Source organism: Trachemys scripta, chromosome 1 (assembly GCF_013100865.1).
Source record: "Trachemys scripta elegans isolate TJP31775 chromosome 1, CAS_Tse_1.0, whole genome shotgun sequence".
Taxonomy (NCBI): domain Eukaryota; kingdom Metazoa; phylum Chordata; order Testudines; family Emydidae; genus Trachemys; species Trachemys scripta.
In genome coordinates this window covers 89282808-89303846 of record NC_048298.1, presented here as the reverse complement: position 1 = coordinate 89303846, position 21039 = coordinate 89282808, and the positions used below count along the sequence as shown (strand labels likewise).

Sequence of the window (21039 nt, the reverse complement as noted above, 5' to 3'; positions counted from 1 at the left end):
TTTTTTATAGTTTTTGGAGAAAGATTACGTCAGACAAGTGGGCACTCAAAACAGTAAGGGAGGGATTCATTATCGAGTTCAATTCCTTTCCCTTCCTCAGCCCACTTTTCCCATCCCTTCTTCAGGAAGTAGTGTCTTTTTCCAAATTGGGAGCCACAGAGCAGGTTTTCCTTATCAACACAGAATGAAAGGTTTCTTTTCCCCGTACTTCCCAATTCCCACCACGGTGGTCTTTGATCCAGTCTAGACCTTTAATAAAAAAAAAAAAAGGTTAGAAAATCAACTTGCTTCAGTTATCCTTTCCTTGGCGATCGTATGCTGCCCTCAATTTATAGGATGTTTACTTTCATGTGGCAGTACACCCTGGCTACTGAAATTATTTTCAGTTCATAGCAGGCAGCAAGAACTACTAGTACGTGATGCTTCTCTTTGGGTTATCGTTGGCCCCATGGGTATTCACTAAGTGCATGATGGTGGTAGCAGCCCACTGCCTAGGTATACAAATGTTTCCTTACCAAGACAGTTGGCTAGTTCAGGGAAGATCAAGTACCCATGTCCAAAACAGCATTCTCATCTGACATCTGTTCTCTCATCTGGGTTTAAAACTAAATGTAGAGGCATCGGAATTGTGACAAGACAATGAATAATCTTCAAAGGAGCAGTCCTCTGTGCACCATGGCTTACTTCTCCACAGACAGGTTTCAGTCCATAGTATCTCTGTCCAAAACCCTCAACTCCAACCCAAGGACAACAGAGCATTTGTCTACAACTCCTGGGTCACATGGCTGTGCGCATGTATATGACTCTGCATGCTAGACTTCACATCAGATGTCTGCACACCTGGCTCCACTTAGTATATCAGCCAAGCAGATGTTCACAAGACATGCTCATTTGCACCTGCCTGAATGCTTTAGTCCCTGGATTGTTGGTTGGACCATCAGAACATATGCAAAGGGGTTCCCTTTTTCATACCAGAACCAACTGTGACTCTTGTAACAGACACATCTACCAAGGGTTGCCGTAGCAGGATGTGTGTGTGGAGGTGGGAGGGATCTCAGTCAACTTTAGGCTCAAGTACTTAGGTTGCTTCAGGAGGCTTCACTACATATAAATGTGCTGGAGCTTCAAGCTATTTGTCGGACCCACAAGATGTTTACGTCAACCATTAGGAATCAGGTGGTTCAAGTTCTCACAGACCACACCACTGCTATGTTTTACCTGAAAAAGCATGGAGGTGCAGTATGGTAGGAAGCGATCCACTTGTGGAACCTCTATATAAAGAAGGTCTCACCAGAAAGCCTTTCACTTTCCAGGGGTGAAGAATGCTCTTACGGATTCCTTCAGCAGGTAGTTTATAGACCAGCACAAGTGGTCAATAAGAAAATACATTTTGCTCTAGGTCTTCTGCCAGTGGGGTTACCCAGTAATAGACCTTTTTGCAGCCAACCTGAGCAACAAATGCAGGAGATTCTGCTCCAGAACAGNCGCTCCAACCAATAATCATGGGCGGTAAGAAGGAACTGAGAGAGCTTAGTGTTGGCAGCGCCTAATATACCGACGCATGAGCATGGCTCTCAAGGGGGCGCCACAGCACCCTACGGATACTGCTAAGGCAGAAGTCTCCGACAACTGTGCGAGTGGGTGCGCACACACCTAGAATAGAATGGACTGGACATGAGCAAGTACTCAAAGAAGAAAACAACAGAGGATCCTGTGGCACCTTTGAGACTAACAGAAGTATTGGGAGCATAAGCTTTCGTGGGTAAGAACCTCACTTCTTCAGATGCAGAAGTCTTCTTCTTGCATCTGAAGAAGTGAGGTTCTTACCCACGAAAGCTTATGCTCCCAATACTTCTGTTAGTCTCAAAGGTGCCACAGGATCCTCTATTGTTTTCTTCTTTGAGTACTTGCTCATGTCCAGTCCATTCTATTCTAGGTGTGTGCGCACCCACTCGCACAGTTGTCGGAGACTTCTGCCTTAGCAGTATCCGTAGGGTGCTGTGGCGCCCCCTTGAGAGCCATGCTCATGCGTCGGTATATTAGGCGCTGCCAACACTAAGCTCTCTCAGTTCCTTCTTACCGCCCATGATTATTGGTTGGAGCGCCTTGTCTTGCAGATCGCAAGAGCATTAGCGGTTCTTTACAGCCTTTATCTTCTTTGTATATAGTTTGTAGGTACTTAGTTACTAATTAAGTATTAGGTTAGTTGGTAGTTAGCGTCCCGGCTGGGACTTCGTCCTGAAGCGGGGCATGCTCTCCCAGCTTCAGACCGTGCTCGACATGCAGCAGGCCAGTGCCTATCAGTGACTCCCACGACAGCTGCTTGAAGTGTTTGGGGGAATCCCGTAGAAATGACAAGTGTCAAATCTCTAAAAACATTCGACCTAGAACCCAAAAGCGGGATATCCGCTTGATGGCCCTCTTCATGGAGGCTGCGCTTTGTTCTGCGTTGGAGCCCTCCCGCTTCGGTATGGAGAGAACCGCTGGCACCAGGCGCCGACTAGCACTATTTCCCCCTTGCCAGCACCTAAGAATGCGGCAAAAGAAGAACCCCTGGCACTGGAAGGAAAAGGGGTTTTGGGCAAAGGACAGATGTCAGGCCAGGTGCCGGCCCTGGGGCTTCACCAGGAATCCAACTCCGGGGAGAGGCAGGGGGCCCTGGTCTTGGACCTGCGTCGTCTCAAGTCTCTCAAGAACTTGAAGTTTCACATGGTGTCCCTGGCCTCTGGCATCCCCTCCCTGGATCTGGGAGACCGGTACTCCACCCTCGACTTGAAGGACACATATTTCCATTTTCCGGGTGCGCAGGCGCTTCCTTTGTTTTATGCTTTGCCGGTGCCATTTCCAATTCATAGCAATGCCCTTTGGTCTCTTATCAGCCCAAAGAGAGTTCACAAAGTGCATAGTGGCAGTGGCCGCTTACCTCCAGCATCAGGGCTTTCAAATTTACCCATACCTTGATCGCTTGCTACTAAAGGGCTGGTCCCAGGATCAGGTGCGGTGGCATCTCAATCTGTTTTTTTTCACCTGTCATGACCTGGGGCTGGTAATAAATGAGAGAAAGTCAACCTTAACCCCACTATAGTGCATAGAATTCATTGGAGTGGTGCTCAACTCTACTCAGGCTAGACCCTTCCTTCCCGAGGCTTGGTTCCAAGCCATGGATTTTTGGACTGCCGATTTTGCTATGATCTTGGTCTCTCTTCCACTATGGGTAATGGCACACTCCACTAGAGCTCATTCCACTTCATCAACCTCTCTCACTAACTTTCCTGTAGTGGATACCTGCAAAGCAGCAGTGTGGTTGTTGGTACATGCCTTCTCCAGACACTACTCTACATTAACATCAGCAAGTTGGTGCTTCAGTTTCTTTTAATCTGAAGTCCCTCCACCTGTAAGAAAACTGCTGAGGAGTCACGTGCAGTGGAAGGTATATGTGCATAATCACTGGAAGGAACAAAAATGGCTCCTTAACTATACAGTAACTGTTCTTTGAGATGTGTTGTGCACATACACACATATACATTCCCTGCTAATTCAGGTATTAGACGGCAGTGCAAAAGGGCGGAGGGAGGGGGGCAACCATGCCCCTTTTATGCTCTACCTGGTAGAGATCTCAAATTTGAGTGCATTGGGTGCACACACACTTGCAATGGAATGTATATGTGCACAACGCATCTTGAAGAACAACAGTTAGTGTACATGTAAGTAAACGTTTTTTCTTTATTTAGTGTGCCATTTCACATTATGGGCTTCCAGTCTAATTTCTGTCTTCCACAAAACCCAGCATTGCAGTGAGTGGTGTAAGCGCAATATGTTTAAGTGTCTTGTATATACAGTGTGTGTAGTGTTTTCAACAGCATTCAAATTTTACAGCAGATTTCTTGCTTCTGGCCGTTACTTCATCTTTGCATGTATTTATTTTTCAAAAGTTTTCAAACCGGAAGAGTTGCGGCAGGCACTTATGCCAACATTGGAGGCGCTATACCGGCAGGATCCTGAGTCCCTTCCTTTCAGACAGCCTGTGGATCCCCAACTACTAGGAATTCCTGTAAGTTTATTATCAAGCTGTTTCCCTGTTTTTTAACTTATAGCTTCAACTCCAGGACTTGTCTGCCCGAGGAGATCAGATGGCATGCTGTAGTCCTGTCTCCCATTTTTATATAGATGGATTGGAAGAGCTTGGATTTGGGATTGGCTTGTACCACATCTGTGGCATAGAGAAACTTATTTTTAAGGCTTGTTTTTCTGTCTTCTGTTAAAGAGAAAATAGAAGAATGGGAAGACATCAAATTATTCTTATTGATGGAATCCTACATATACTGGCTTTTGCAGGACATTTGCATACTGTTCTGTTTCTGCAGTGTCACAAAGTCCTGGGAAACCAGGGAAGCCATTCTCACCCGAAGTGTGTGGCAACAGTTTAGTTTCTCAACTGTTCAGGAAGCTTATCAACGCTAAAATTTTTGGAAAATTCATTTAAACAGTAACTTATGTCGTGCACTGCTAAATACTATAGAAGCAAGAAAAACAAAACCCAGGTCAAGGTGGTTGGATCTAGCCAGTGCTCTTTGCAGCACATGATATTAAAACACTGTGTGATTTAATTATTAACCAATTAGGGATGCTTTTACTATTAACTAATTAAGTTATGAGTTTGCACTAAGTTATTAACTTATTGGATATGAGATTTGTATATAACGCTATAATAAATATTTCCCCTCTCATACTGTTCAAATATGAACAATACTATAGTAAATGAAACTATTAATTCACACAACTATGGCTCCTGGGTAATGCTGATTGCTAATTTGGCTCCTGAACCAGAGGTCTGAGTATCATTGCCATAAACTAATTTCAGTTCCTTGGTGCACACAAATGAGCATATCAAAAGTTAAAATTCATGATAGCAACCTGATTCGGGTGCTTTGGTCCACAATTCCTGCAAAGACCTGTTTGGTATGTACAGTCATTGTTTTTTTACATGATTTCTATTTCAGTATGACACTTTCAGAACAATACTAAATTATATAACTGAATATCAAACTAAATAGATACATAGTGAAAATATGTAATAGAATAATAGTGATTGTAAATGTGGGCTTCTAGTCTCCCTGGCCATTTTAGTCCTTGTTAACCAATAGCAAAGTGGTTTTATTTGGCCAAGGTTGGAAGGGCAAAGTAAAGTATCCAAGAAATGTGGTGAAAATGAGGGAAGGAAGGCCTTGCATGGGAGAGATGGCATTGCTAAGAGAGAGCACTGTATGTCACGAACAGTCCATGTTTGGCATTACATGTTCTAGGGTTGTTACTTCTAATGCTTGCAAGAGTATTGAAGAAGAATCTTGTCTAAAGAACACACATGCTATCACATTGTAATACATTTTCTCTGATCTTGTTTGAAATGCCCCTCATTCTTGCAGGATTACTTTGATATAGTGAAGAACCCCATGGACCTCTCTACCATCAAGAGGAAGCTAGATACAGGACAGTACCAGGAACCTTGGCAATATGTGGATGATATCTGGCTCATGTTCAACAACGCTTGGCTCTATAACCGCAAGACATCCCGCGTGTATAAGTACTGCTCCAGACTGGCAGAGGTGTTTGAACAAGAAATTGATCCAGTTATGCAGAGCCTTGGTTATTGCTGTGGGAGAAAGGTAAGGAAGGGCAACTTCCTTATAGACTTTTTCCCATCTCCATATGTAATATATAATATGAAAGAGCATAGGAGCAGCAGTCAGTGGGAGCTGTTGGGTGCTCAGAACTTCTGAAAATCAAGCCACTTATTTAATTATTTAAGGACAAAAAAATAAGTGTCAGTGAATCTGAGGCCGGTCAGCTGGCTCAGGCTTGGGCTATGGAGCTTAAAATAGCCGCGTCAATGTTCCAACTCAGGCCTTGAGACCCGCTCCTATCACCAGGTTTCAGAGCCTGTGCTCCAGTCCAAGCAGGAATGTGTGTGCTGCTGTTTTGAGCCCTGTACCATGAGCCCAGGTCAGTTGAACTGGGCTCTGACACTTGCTGTCATGGAATTTTTTGCTGTGTTAGATATGACCTTAGACTCTAATTTTAGGTGTCCGTTTTAAAATCTTGGTCATAAAATGTCTAATACTACACAAACTGCTTAAAACCAACATTTTTTTAATATAATGCACCAGAAGCAAGCTTGTGAGGATATGTATTAAGGCTTAATGTAGTTTGAAATAGGTACATCAGCCTTTCTGAGTGTTATAACAAAGTGATCGCTCTGTGGTATTATATAATTGACTCACCCAATCATAGAACGGGGAAATAGATTCCCTGTTGGGAAAAGTGTATAAAGAAATGGTTAACTTGTAAATGACAGCTGAACAGAACATTTTTATAGTGTTAACGTTCAGTATAGACTCTCATACTGTACTGTTCAGATTTGTGCACATAATGGTGCAATCTTAGTAATCCAAATGATCTTCACTGTAAGGGTCATACCCACTTCTCAGGGAGAGCCAGTGGAAACATGCATGAATACTAAGAAAATAATTTCTTTCTGCAGTTGGAGTTCTCACCACAGACTTTGTGTTGCTATGGCAAACAGTTATGCACAATCCCTCGAGATGCCACTTACTACAGTTACCAGAACAGGTAAGTAAAACTGGTTACAGCATGCATCACCAATCAATCTATGGGCAGAGGCGTGCCTGTATATGTATGCATCCTTCATACATGTGTATACCTTCATGTCACATTCTAAATTTCTGGAAACATCCTAAACAGTTTACATTGTGTATTAGCAAGCTGCCATTCTGCAAAAAGGCTTGTTGCACCCTTTGCTCTTACTCCTTTGTCTTTAAAAAAAAAAAAAAACAGTGGTATTCAGTAGACTTTTATCCTGTAGTCAGATTTTGTTTTCATCAGTATATTATGCTATAATAAATTATATTGCTCCTTGCCAAACAGTACACAACAGTCCTTCAGCAGATAAGTTAGTAACTTTCTTTTGTGCAGTGAACTTCTGATCATATTCAGCAAGTAACTGGTTCTCTATGCTATTATTATGAAGAATTTTGCAGTGAATAATGTAGCTGTCTTTGACACATACTTCATTAATTATTCAAATCTTGCTGAGGGAATTAGTGCTTTTCTCATCACAAGCCCCCTTGAGTGAATTGTTGCGTTTCTGTGGCTGTCAGCAACAATATAAAATACTGTCACTTCCAAAATTCTCTTCCTGGCTAATATGTTTGACCTGCAGTTTATTAAAACCTATTTAACTTCCCAGGGAGGGTTTCTTGCTAGATATTTCTTCTTATCCTGGAAGAACACTGTGCTGCGCTTAACATGCAGGGATGGCAGCCCTTGGTTTGTTACTAAACACTTCAGTCTAAACAGAGGGATGGAGATATCTTTCAATTATGCCACCTTTTATTCAGTATGGTTCTTGCTTTCTGTTCTCCGGTCTGGCACCTTTCAAAGAAAAGTCTTTCATCTTGAAGCCAGCCAGGTCTTTCAGGAGGGGAAGTGTATTCAGCCTGTAGGGGTGGAAAGAAGCATTGAGAATCTACAGAACAGTGGTTGCATCCAGCCCTCTTTGACTGCAGGAAGAGGATTGCTACAATGCATCAAGGGAAGTTTTTATGGGTGGGAATGGAGGAGTGGGGAAAAGAGGCCATAGTGTCTCGTAAAAAGAAATTTGAATCTGGATTTTCAGTGGTTTTATATGCAAGAACATTTCATGCCATGAGTCAATAGTTTCTCCTCATGTGCCATCCTTTGGTGAGCACTAAATGGACCAGAAGAATCTTCTTCCTAAACTTGCTTCCATAACTTGAGTATCATTCACTTCTGATCTTTAAATATATATGTATGTAATATATAAACTGTGTATATATAATATATATTTAAGTAAAATCATGATTCAGCTTCCATCTATACTGGAGGGAGCTCAGAGGATAAAGTGACTTCTTTAGCTTTACAGATCCCATAGTGTTGGTTTGTGTTGCTTTATGATAAACTGTCGCAATTTTTTATTTTTCATTCTTTTGTTTTTAGATGTTTTGTGCACTCCAGTTAACATGATTAGTAATGGAGAGACTGTAGTTTCAATAGACTTTTGAGGAGTGGGGATCAGATCTTGAATAAAACACTCTAGTTTCATTCAAATGCAAATAAGCACCACAGAACGGTTTCATTTTGTTGATATCTAAAGTATTTTGTGTCTCAAAATTGGGGTATGGCAATACTGTGCGAATCTAGAGCAGTATGAATGCAATTAATACATTTCAAATACCTGTTTTACATGTAATTTGACAGACCTAAAACAAATGGATGGTGGTTTTGAGGACTGATTACTGTCCCTTTAAATTGATGAAAATGAGAATCTTGTAGCTTATTGCAAGCCATGGAGTCCACTTCAGTGAGGAGAGAATCCTGTGGCCCTTCAGTCTTTGAGTGGTTTTTTTTTTAAGGTGGAAGATTCCCCCTTCCAGTCATCTCCTAGCAGATGCTCTTGCAGACAGAATTGCTATCCTGATATAGTTGCCAGAGTAGCAATCCTTCCGTCCTTCTACCCTCTTCCCTTTCCTCATTTTGATTCTTTGCTTTATATTGCGTTGCTTTTTAAAATGAAGAGGGTGCGGGTATGCTAAAATGTAATACTCTTTTGTTTTATTTGCTATAATCATTTGCTGCTTGTGATCCCATTTGAGATTTAATGCTAATCTGTGCTTTGCCTTGGCTTTCTGCTTTGTGTTGTCTTGTCCTGCTTTTGTGTTTTTTGTTTTTGTCCTACAACCCCCATTTCTTTGTTTGTTCGTGTGTGTGTTATTTTTTATTTCTCCTTCATGCTTGTCGTTGTCTGCACTTGGCTTTGATTGCAAAAAAAACCAAACCAAAAAAAACAAACCAACCAAACACAAACTGTGGGGCCCATAAATCTACATCATTGAATATCCCTGTCGCCGTTGATGACCTGCTCTCTGCTCCCGCCCCCTCCTTGGCCTGCTGTGATTGGTGGCTCCGTTGCTTGGCTTGGGCTGTGTTGTGTGGACGGAACAGTTCACCCAAATATGGCCTTCTTGCTGACAGGTATCATTTCTGTGAGAAGTGCTTCAACGAAATCCAGGGGGAGAGCGTTTCTCTGGGGGATGACCCATCACAACCTCAGACGTGAGTAGCCATATATCTGCTTGGGATAGTTATTTATATATTTTTATTTTTGTGATTTCTGATCTATAGCATGATCTAAAATGCACTCTCAAAGATTAGGAAATACCTAGGCAATAAAGGGGTTTGCTTTAATCTTTCTTCAAGAGTTGGACCAAATACTGAGTGGTGGGAAGTTTAAAAATCTGGATTTTATCTTAAGTGTGGGTGGGGACACCTGTCTTTCAAATCCTGGACGATACTAAGAGGTCAGGATATATCTTCTCGTGAAAATTGACCTTTTTTAAAGGGTAGGGTGCATAGCAAACATCCTTCTAGATCTCCGCTGAATCTATGCCCTTCTGCTTTAGGGAGTTTTTCTGCTCACTCTTCTGTCTTCTGCCTAAAAGTACAAGCAAGAACAACTCAGTTTTGCCATTGAGCTATTTAAGACCCTTTTTATTGGAGCACTATCTTGTAATCATATAAGACAGAGGTGGGCAAACTACTGCCCGGGGGCCACATCCGGCCCTCTAGACATTTTAATCTGGCACCCGAGCTCCCGCCGGGAAGCGGGGTCTGGGGCTTGCCCCGCTCCGGTGCTTCAGCTGGGGAGTGGGGTCAGGGTCTTGCCCCACTCTGCACAGCTCCTGGAAGCAGCGGCATGTCCCCACTCTGGCTCCTATGCATAGGGGCATCCAGGGGGCTCTGCATGCTGCCCCCACCCCAAGCGCCACCCCCGCAGCTCCCATTGTCCAGGAACCGCAGCCAATGGGAGCTGCAGGGGCAGCACTTGCAGACAGGGCAGCGTGTAGAGTGGCCTGGCCGCGCCTCCGCATAGGGGCCAGAGGGGGAACGTGCCACTGTTTCTGGGAGCTGCTTGAGGTAAGCACCGCCCGGAGCCTGGCCCCTTGACCCTCTCCCGTGCCCCAGCCCTGATCCCCCCTCCCGCCCTCCAAACCTTTTGGTTCCAGCCCGGAGCACCCTACTGCACCCCCACCCCTCATCCCCAGCCCCACCCAAAAGCCCACCCCAGCCAGAGCCCTCACCCCCTCCCGCACCCCAACCCCCATTTTCGTTAGCATTAATGGTCCGCCATACAATTTCCATACCCAGATGTGGTCCTCGGGCCAAAAAGTTTGCCCACTCCTGATGTAAGAGATGCACAGTTGCTGATGGGCAGACGATTTGGAGAGCTTGACATGGATTTAATTGTTTTTTCTGTAGTAATAGTAGTGGAAGTGATGCTCTGACAACTGCTAGGACATAGTTTGCTTCCTCATGGCTTGCAACAGAGAATTCCAGTGAGGAAGGAAACCAATAGCATGGGCAGATGAGTGCAGAGTTGTTAGTTTGCAGATTAGGGCCGATATTGGACTCTCCGGGGAAACTCCTTGGAGCATAGATTCTACAGGGGGAAAGAGGTAGGGAACGCAGAAAATTCCCAATCTGGGTGATTGGAAACTGGCATATAGGAAGGAAGGTACAAGATGATGCCTTCAACTGGAAACAAAGGTTATCAGAAGCACAAAATGGCCAAATCTTGGTCACAGTAAGGGATATGCTGCTATCTAGAATAGCTGCAGAGGGATCATTTATACCTAGGATTGCTGTGGGAGCACTTGTCAATTTTCTTTGGGGCAGAGAGAAGTGGGTGTTGTGGTCTTGGTATGCTAGTCAGCATTTCCAATAGTGTCCCTAGAATCAAAGGTCACAGTTTACTCATGTTAAACTGTTTTTTATAATCTGAGATCTGTAAGACTTCTAGACCATATGAACTGCCACTTGCCAATCGGCAATGTATAAACCACATTGCACATAAATTAGGCAAGTGAATAGCACAATTTGCAACAGCGTCAGGTAGAATGAAGAAAGGCGGCCCTCTGTGGTGAGTGCTGCTTAATTTCTGTATACCAAATTTTGTACTATAATTGCAAATACAAATAGTTGAACTGTATTCATTATTAAATTTAACTAGTAAATGGTGTTGAAATGTCTAACAGTAGTAAAATGAAGAAAATAATTCCTAATATGTGGTGTACTCCCCCCCCCCCCCCATCCTATAAATAAGTGGTTACTACATCATGAATTTGAAAGTCTCCTCCTTCAAATGAGTCAGTAGCTAATTTTTTTGGTATGCCACCACCCCTTGTTTCATATTAATTTTGGTGCAGCCTGTAAACTCATAGGCCCCATTACCTTGAGTCCAGTCTTCTCACTCTGACAGCATGTTTTTAGAAGAAAAGGGTTGGGAGAGAATAGTAACAAAACCAGAACTTTTTGATGTGTGAGATGAGGAATAGCATGTAACTTCTGAGATGATAGGGAGGGTTGGCCCTTTTTATATAAATCTCATATTTGTGGGGAAGGATGACTGCATCCTGCAAAACCCAGGCTGAACCCTGAAATAGAGGGGATAGGAAGGGGAAGCAATCCCATGCAACTTGGACTGATTCTCTGTTCCTGTGATAACTTCAGTGCATGCTTCTCTCCACATGCTCAACCCCTCCAAATCTCACAGCTCTACCTACTGTCATTTAGTGTAGTTTTAGGTATTGATAGTTCAAAGCTGTTTAGTTCTTTGAGCCAATGTTACTATGCCATAAACCACATCCCAGATATCCATGGCTGGGACCCCATCACCAAAAGACTCATAAAGGTTGGAGGGATTTTTCTGTTAAATGGGGAAAAAGATAGTCCAGATTAAGTGAGAAGCGGTACAGCTGGGTACCAGGGCCAGGCTGCAGGGGGAAGCAGAAGTTTTTTTTCAAGTGTTACTCCAGGAGGAGGCTATTATAACTGGTCTCATTGTGAAAGGGTCTGAATAATCCAGGTTGTTTTGAGAATAGCGTATTCCCTCCATAATAGCTTATACCAATTTTTCCATAGATCCTTGTAGGAACTATCTCTCATAGAGGAAAGGTATGTTTCATAAACTAACCCAAAACTAAATTTTAAAAGGCTTTCAAAAAAGAAATATAAAACTTATGAGCCGCAAATTGAGATAGCTATATGCCATTCCAGGGTGTGCATTTAGACTACTGGTGCACTTCTCCGGTTCAAATCTACCTGAGGCATGCACTAGTAATCTCATTTCTGGGAGGAGCAAATGTCTATACAAGTCACTCTCCAATAGAACAGCATCCTTGCCCCAGGGCAGGAGCAAGCACATACTTTGTGCTCAGCCATCTCATTATGAACTCTTTCTTACTCCTATACCCACAGCATCGTAAACACTTAAGAAATCCAGTTACAGTGAATGTGCCTGGGCATGCTCGAGATGCGGGAAATTAGTATACTATGAATGCTTATCTTATATCACAACTAAGTTTTTATCACCTGTCTCTTTCTCCTTAGTACGATAAACAAAGAACAGTTTTCTAAGAGGAAAAATGATACACTAGATCCTGAACTGTAAGTAATACTCTGGCAACTCAACTTATTTATTTTTAAATCTATATCCCCAATCTCCTCGTTCACCCCCTGTGAAAAAAGCCATCACTTCATAGTTTTCTTAGCTTAATGCTGCTCCATTAATTGGCCAGCAGGGACTGGTGTGCAAGCACCAAGTTTTGCATTCTGTCCTGAGACTCCAGATCGTCACAGATCTGCCTGAGAAAATGCGATCTTGAGGTTATGGGCTGCTGGAGTTGCAGAGTCCATTTCGCTCTTCTTGAATTCTGATGTTTGATAGAAAACTGCAGTTAGCTGTGCTACTTGAAGCTCTTTCTTTTGGTGTAGTGCGGGGTGGCCAAACTTACGGACCTTCTGAAGATTGTTGTATGCAGCTCAGAAGTTCGAGAGCCATGGCACACCTGATGGGGCTCGGGGCTTCAACCCCGCTCCTGCCGAAGCCCAGAGCCCTGGCAGGTGAACCCAGTGGGTCTAAAGCCCCGTGACCCACCTCCTCACAGGGCAGAAGTCCCTGCAAGGCAGAGGGCCAAACCCCTCTTTCCTCCCCCCTCATCCCCCGTAAGTGGAGAATGGGGGGTAAATAGTGCGGGGGGCGGGGGCTCAGTGAGCCACATTTTAATGGTAAAAGAGCTGAATGTGGCTCACTAGCCACAGTTTGGCCACCCCTGGTATAGCGTATGGAGAGGTCAAAATTTAGTTCAGATTATTCTGCAGCAGCATTTTTCTGCTCTTGGTTTCTGTAATAACCAAGAGCAGAAATCCTACTTAGCAGGCAGCTATACGGGGATGACAGAGTATGTTAAATTATACAGAGTTGGCTGCTATTCTGTCCTTCTTGCTGGAGAAAGAGTAGTGGACATTCAGGTGCTGGAGCCAGTGGTGACCAGATAGCAATCTGCTTCCCCTACATCTCACCAATGCTTTTTTATCATCTTTTAGCCCTTAATCCAGTCCCTAATTCCGCCACCCACATTGCAGCTGCTAAAATGTCTTAATTCCTAATGAATAGGTCAGAGTGGCTCATGCCTACCCTGGGATCAGTCAGTGTTCCTTTTCAATTTGGCAAGGGTCATGGAAGGAAAGAATGAAAATATGGCTCATAACTCTATCCCTTCCATCGTTGTTGTAGTACCTCTGCAGTCCAAAGAATAAAATTCAGAGGCTGCTTCTGATCCCAGGCACCTAGCACAAATGACACCAGTCCACCCTTAAATCTCTGAACTCTCAAGGAATAGGGTCCCTGTCTCCCTTTGACTCTGTGTGTTAGGGAAGGCATGAGGTACGAGTCTTAGTACACGTTTATCTTTGAAACATTGTTAGCTTAAGTAACCCTGTAATTAGTGTAGTTGATTTAATGTGCTCTCCACACTTTTTTTCTGACATCCAGGTTTGTTGAATGTATAGAGTGTGGGAGAAAAATGCACCAGATCTGTGTGCTTCATAACGAAATAATCTGGCCATCTGGGTGAGTTTCTTCAGCTTTTGCTCCCTTTCTTGAATAGATGACATTTGGTTCGTGTACAGGTGTTGATGTGTATATACCTACATTTTGATACATTACGTTTTATATATATGAAATCCTATGTCTAAAAAAACTTGATCCAATGGGAGACATTCTATTAGCTGTTAACATTTTAAACAATATCCAATGTCCAATAAACTTAAATATTGGATGGTGTCTTGATTAAAATGTTCTGCATTTCTTACCATTGCTGATCACTAGGATACCTTTATGTAAAAGAAGAACTTTTAGATATTAGTTCACTGAAGTTACAGTTGTCCTTGACCAGGAGTGCTGATGTCATAATTACTAATTGCCATTGCTTTATATTGGTCTGTTTTCCTTACTCTTTGGGATATGTATTTCTGTGTAATATAAACTTCAGTTTAAACATTTTGGCATCACTGAAGAATTGAACTGGTAGACTGCATCTTCTTGACCCCAGCTACGAGCCGTTTACATCCTGAAAGGCAAAGGTCTAAACCTCCATTTGTATCTTGGCTGGACTTGCTGTAGATCTTTCTTAATCAGGAAACTCAAAAGTACAAGAGACTTTAGTAAATTTAAATGTTATTAGTGTGCCCTAATTACAGTGATTAAGATAACAAATGATCAATTATAATTCTGCTGTAAGTAAATTTCTGTAAAAAGAACTCTTACTTTTTGCTGATTGCACAATTTGGGGATTTGCTATCTTGCTACTCCTATTCCTCTTTTTATAAGGGTGGTTGGCCCTTAACTGCTTGGGGAAGAATCCTAGGGTTGTCCAGAATTTTTTTTGTGTACTAGGATCCTAGAATTTTCTATATTCCCATCAGACCATTAGTTCCTCTAACCAGGATCCTGTCTCCATCAGTGGTAATACCTGAGGTTTCAGAGGAATAAGCCCATATTGTAAAGATCAACTGCGTTCATGCTCTGTTCATTCAGCTTTCTCATGTTCTGTCTTGAAAAGCTCCAGATGTTAAGATGACAGTAACTTTCCACTAGTAGAGTTACTGCCATTCTCTTCCTCCTGTCCTGTTTTATCCAATATTTTCAGTGTGGCTGTTCCCTAGTCTTTTACATCTGGTAGAATGTTTTGTTCCTGATGTTTCAAACCTATGTTGTGAATCTTACTATGAGTACCTTAGCAGCATTAGGTATGGGGTTATTCATTCCTTTTTCTTGTTTCCACTTCAGCTTTGTGTGTGATGGCTGCTTAAAGAAAACAGGACGAACCAGAAAAGAGAACAAATTCTCTGCTAAAAGTAAGTCCTCCTGATACTTGTTTAGAGAACATTTCAGGTGTATTGGCTAGATTTTAACAATGTATTGGGGGAGAAGGGGAACTTTCCTGTTCCTCTTTTATTTTATTTTTTTAGCATTTTAAGCTTTTACTTAAATTCTGGGATTCCATGTGTTTTGGGATAGAGATGGGAAGATAATTTCAGCCAGATCACTTCCCTCATATTTATTCAAAATACACACATCCAACTTACTAATCAGTACTGGGTTTACAATGGCAGGGGCGGGGCCCATGCTCAAAAGGGGGTCGGGGCCCCCTCCACTTGCACTGCGCACGGAGCAGCTGGCTCCTCTCTACCCCCCTGGCTCACCAACACCACCACTCACTCCTCTCGGCCTGCCGGCCAGGACATCTCTCTGCCGCTGGCCCCACCTGCCGGCTCCTCCCCACCCCTGGCCCCTCCTCCCTGTCCCTGGCTTGCTCCTTTCGGCCAGCTGAGGGCTCCTTTCTGCCCCCATCACCAGCCAGCAGCCGCCAGTGGATATAGGGGCAGAGGGGAGCCCGCTGCCGCTCCAGTCTGGTCACTGTCCACTTTGGGCTCCCCCAGGCAGGGCCCGTCTCTCCCTGCTGCTTTGTGGAAGTGTCGGGCTGGGGAAGTTGGAGGCTGCTTCACCCCCACCCTCCTTGCCCATGCAAGGAAATGTCTCCTCCACTGTGAGCAACATCAACACAGGCGGGTAGGGCCGGGTGGGGCCCCCAGGGCACGGGGCAGCTCTGTGCTCCCGAGTGTCAGCTGTCCTGACTCCTAGCACTGTGCTGGGAGGGGGGGATCCCTGCTCTGCGCTGGCGGGCCAGGGCATGGGGGAGTGGGTCTGTGGGGGGCGGGGGAGGGAGGGATGCTGAGATGTGAGGGGGTGGGAGGTGCTGGGCAGTGGGGGAGGTTTGTGTGTTTTGGGGTGCTAGGCAGTGGGGGTCTGTTGGGTGGGCACTGTGTAGTTATGGTGGTTGGGGGCTGTGGGGAAGGGTACTGGGCAGTGGGGGTGTGGAGATCTGTGCATGTTGGGATGCTGGGCAATGGGGGGGTCTGTGGGGTACTGGGCATTTGTAGTGGGGGTTGAGTGCGGGGGAGAGGGTCCTGGGTAGGGATGGTGGTGTGCAGGGCACTGTATTTGTGTGTGTGGGGGGGTGCTGGGTGGGGCGGTTGTGAAATGCAGCGTGGACCCACCCCCACGGGGAAGGGGCACAGGGCTGGGCGGGCCAGTATGCATCTGGCAACTGTCAGTTTGTAAACAGTGCCCTCGCGCTGGGCGGAGTGGGGTCGTCCACGCTGTGACTTGCCCCGGCCAGACGCTTGCTCCAAGGCCTGACCACCCCATGCCATGTTCCATTGCCCCCAGAGGGGCCCACAAATATGTTTGGTGCCAGGTCAACAAAAGATTAATCCGGCCCTGTTACTAATGTATTGGTTTAGGGGACTGTTAATGTGGGATACAGAGACTTTTACCCCAGTCACTAATACTACTAGTGTTGAGTGGCTCCTGTATGATTGCTGTTTTGCTTAAATGTGAAGATAACACATTCAAGTCATCCCCACAGCTGGCACCTCTAGAAGTCTTGGCAGAGTAGACTATTTGGTTTGACCACAAAAACAAAACCACTCTTTCTCACTACTAGAGGTGGCTTCTCCTTGGGCAGGATTGATATCAGGATGAAGGCAATGTGTAGGAAGCTTCTACTGTCATTGTCTGTTCTTTAGACAAAGGGATTATTTTTAAAGCTTTTCAATCTGACACCTTTCACTCTGCTTTAAAATGCGTTTAAAAAGTTGAGTAAATAGTTGCATTTCATTTTGCTCAAACAGCCCAAACAAAACTTGACTGACACTGGGGTGTTAGTAATTGCATAGTATAAAAGTTCTACCTTTGTAGTGAGCTTTTCTGACAATGGGCAAGGAGGCAATTTAGAGAACTGAATTGTCTTGAAATGTTGAAAAAATAGTTGGGTTTGCATCTTAGCCATCCCAGAGCTTTTCTCTTCAACTGCATTCTCATAAAATGGAAGCCAAACCACTTTTAGACTAGTGCTTCAAGTTAGACCATCTGTATGCTTTTTCCATAATCCAAGCGTCCTGGATTTACTGAGAGGAATGGGAGGGCTGCTTCCAATTTTGTTCAATTAGCTAGGGTTTCCAATTACTTACATGCAAATTTTACTCACGATACTATTGTATAGTGGGGATTTTCAGGAATGTGCCAAATGTGAAAGTTGGAGGCTGTGGACAAGAAACTGTTAATATTACAGGAGTGTCTACAGGCTCAAAAAGAGATTGGGGCCTCATTGTGCTAGGGCCTCATCGTGTTCTTACTTACATGAACTTCCAGTTTCAGCTATTTCTTCAGATGCCTGTATACTTGCTCTTCCTTTGTTTAGGTTTCCTTTGAAAGGAGAGATGACTGTAATCCTTGTGGATATAAATGGAATAGTTCTATTTAGTAGGGGTTTTATTTATCAAAAAAATGGGTGAATTTGTCTTCAAGAGAACGAAGGTATTGACAGTATTGGCTAGAACCTGACAGGGATAGGCAGCCTGAAACTTCCACATGCAGCATGTCCTACTTACTCTAATCCTAGGCCCAGTGCCCTCATTCATAATCTAATACATAAATAGAGAAATAGAATTTGAATGTCCAGTTATGCATATGTTAAGAGTTTTGTTTGTTTGTGCAGGGTTGCCATCTACAAGGCTGGGTACCTTCTTGGAGAACAGAGTGAATGAATTTCTGAGAAGACAGAATCACCCTGAGTCAGGAGAGGTCACAGTCAGGGTGGTTCATGCCTCCGACAAAACTGTAGAAGTAAAACCTGGAATGAAAGCAAGGTACATCCCTTCAAGTCCTAATGTTGCCTGCTCCCAGCATCATCCCAAAAGATAGGTGTTTGAGTTTTCTACATTTGCTGCTATTTGGCAACTGCAAAGTGTGTGTCTAGTATTCAGAACACCACCAACAGAGCTTTCTTGATTGGCTGTCAGTGATGTCACACCCACCTGTATTATATTGCATGAAGTACATTAAAGTTCTGGAGATTAAAACTAAACAATTTTAAAATAAAGCTGTGTTCCATTGTATTGTAGCTTTGATTATTTGTATTTGTTGCTCTCTAGTTTTGTCCTTTATGTAAACACTAAAATCCCTCCACTCCAGAAAGATTGAGATGAAACATGAACAAACTTTCAGGATAACTTGGGACACTTTTCCTTCTCTGGGATATAGTTGTCAGGGTTGGCTTTCCCATTGCCTGTGACAAATGGCTCTGACCATGCGTTGCAAATCCTCTCTTAATTACTATCTTTATGTATCACCATGTGGTGTTCTCTGTCCTGATGGAATGAAAGTATTTATTACTCTCCTCTTTATCTTATGATATCTGCAGGTTTGTAGACAGTGGAGAGATGGCAGAGTCCTTCCCTTATCGAACAAAAGCCCTGTTTGCTTTTGAGGAAATTGATGGTGTAGACTTGTGCTTCTTCGGTATGCATGTACAGGAGTACGGCTCCGATTGCCCCCCGCCTAATCAGAGGTGAGGAACTACAGTGCCAGTCAAGGGAGGTTAAATTTTACTTTGCTCAGAAGTCTCAGATTTAAAACTTCTGTGCAGCATAATTAATTTTTTGTTGTTCCTAATAGTATATCCCAACACAAAACAGTTACAGCAATAAGGTTATAGTAAGAAGGAATTGAAGACAGGTGGGTGACAGAATGGGCATCTGGTTGTGGTGTTCCAGCAGCAGGAAACAGATGGATTTTGGGGTCTAGTTTGTAAAGAAACAGGGAGTCAGTGAGGAAGAGGGAGCAGACTGTTCTAGAGAGTGGGGGAGGTCAGATTTTGCAGATCAGAGGTGATGTAAAGGAAGGTGAGTTCCTGGAGGTAGATGGGACCCATAGCCTTTGAAGACAGTGGCTTGTGCATTAGGTACTTCAAGGACAGAAAATACCATGGATGAATGTATATAAATACTGTGAAATATTTCTGGCCTTCTGTTCTGTAGTGTCATGTATATTTTTCCCTGTCTTTGTCTAGGCGCGTATACATATCTTACCTCGACAGTGTTCATTTCTTCCGCCCTAAATGCTTGAGGACTGCTGTCTATCATGAAATATTAATTGGATACCTAGAATATGTCAAGAAATTAGGGTAAGCCTTTAATCCTTCTTCCTAATTTACAGCATCCAGTAGTGTGCTAGGCACCTCGCAGTGCAGACAAAATGATATGAACCCTACCCTGAAGAGCATGACATCTAATTTCAACCAGTAACTTAATGGAAGGGGCAACAAAACCATGGGGGATAGGTTTAGGAGGAGGAAGGGGATATGACACTGCAGTGAGTTGTGGTTTCTCAGCAGAGACTTGTGGAACAGTTTTTTAAAGGTATAAAAGACTTGGAAGCAGGCCCCATGTATTATGCTATGTTCCCACCATGGAATTTCCTTACCCCAGTATCTGTTAAACTGCTATATGAAGCTCAGTCCACATCTTCACTTCATGCTGCTTTCTGTGCTTATGGGTTATGTCAGGTGCTCGTTTGGGGATTATAATAATCAGTCAGGTAACTACTTTCCTGGCATGAAGGGGAGGACTGCTGCTAGCTAAGCTTCCTAAGGCTTGTCTTCACTACCGTGCCAAATCGGCACCACTGTGATTTAGCACATCCGGTGAAGACACCGTACATTAATGGGAGCTCTCCTGTCAACGTAATTAATCCACCTCAACGAGAAGTGAAAGCTATGTCGCGCAAGAAAGCGTCTCCCACTGACATAGCACAGTGTAGACACTACCTTAAATCTATGTAAGTTACGTTGCTGGGGAGTGGCTTTTTCACACCCTGGAGGGATGTAACTTAAGCGGTAATGTAGACAAGGCCCTAAAGTGGGATGGGGGATCTGCAGAGACTGTTCTCAGTGAAGCAAGGAAGGATACTTATAACTGGAATTTTGAGTATGTTGTCTACTCTCTTTTCCCTGGTTTTGGGCGTCTTTCAAATTACCAATAGATGGAAAGGGACTGAGGGCAAATTTGGCTTTGTGGTCCTATAGCCTTTCACAGTTGTTAATTTCTAGATGATTTCAGGTTTCATGGTACTGAAACATATGCTCCCTAGGAGCTACAGAGGAAATATACTTGGAGAACTCCCAGGTATAGAGGAATTTTCTTCCTTTAATTGGCCTTGAAGGCCAAGGGAAAGGAATCAATGCTGGGAAAGTAAAGTAGGTTTCAGAAGACAAGGTAGTTTTTGGAATCTCATCTGGTAAGCAGTTCATCTGTCTTGTTGGGGAAGGAAAATCCTGGCTCCTAGTGCTGAAATAATCTGTTTCTTTGCTCTGAGAATTTACACTTCTCTCATCTAATTATAATGCAGTTGGTAGATGACTGTTGCAAGTATATGTCAGGCTTTAGTGATTTTACCTGTAGATTGGGGGAAAATGCTTTGTTTCTGCACAGTGTAGGTCTGTGCATTAATTAGTAAAAATATGCATGCCCATATTGTATGCACGTGCCAATCAGAATACAACTCAATGTTTTTATTAATGGTATCCATTGCTTATATATAGCGACTGCTCTAGAATTTAGATCAGGAAGAGGATTGCAGTAGTTGTCCATCTTGTAGTACCAGCAGACTTTGTGCTGGCTCCACCTTGTGGCTGAAAGGAATAGAAGACCCTAGTGATAAACATCACCATTCTGATGTATTGATGTTTTTTACAATGGCAG

At 43.6% G+C, this 21039-nt stretch overlaps 1 protein-coding gene across 4 annotated transcripts in view; it reads left to right on the top strand.

Annotated features, from left to right (window-relative positions):
- The window catches only part of EP300 (E1A binding protein p300), a 120877-nt gene that overhangs the window by 87148 nt on the left and 12690 nt on the right, over positions 1-21039 (top strand). For 3 of the 4 annotated variants that reach the window (XM_034775748.1, XM_034775741.1, XM_034775770.1), the window contains 10 exons: positions 3933-4051; positions 5424-5663; positions 6539-6627; positions 9070-9150; positions 12484-12540; positions 13928-14005; positions 15224-15291; positions 17997-18198; positions 18702-18848; positions 19350-19463. In XM_034775748.1, coding sequence (XP_034631639.1) covers positions 3933-4051; positions 5424-5663; positions 6539-6627; positions 9070-9150; positions 12484-12540; positions 13928-14005; positions 15224-15291; positions 17997-18198; positions 18702-18848; positions 19350-19463 — 1195 coding nt within the window. The remainder of the gene's footprint in view (positions 1-3932; positions 4052-5423; positions 5664-6538; positions 6628-9069; positions 9151-12483; positions 12541-13927; positions 14006-15223; positions 15292-17996; positions 18199-18701; positions 18849-19349; positions 19464-21039) is intronic. The other variant, XM_034775759.1, reaches the window with a different exon arrangement.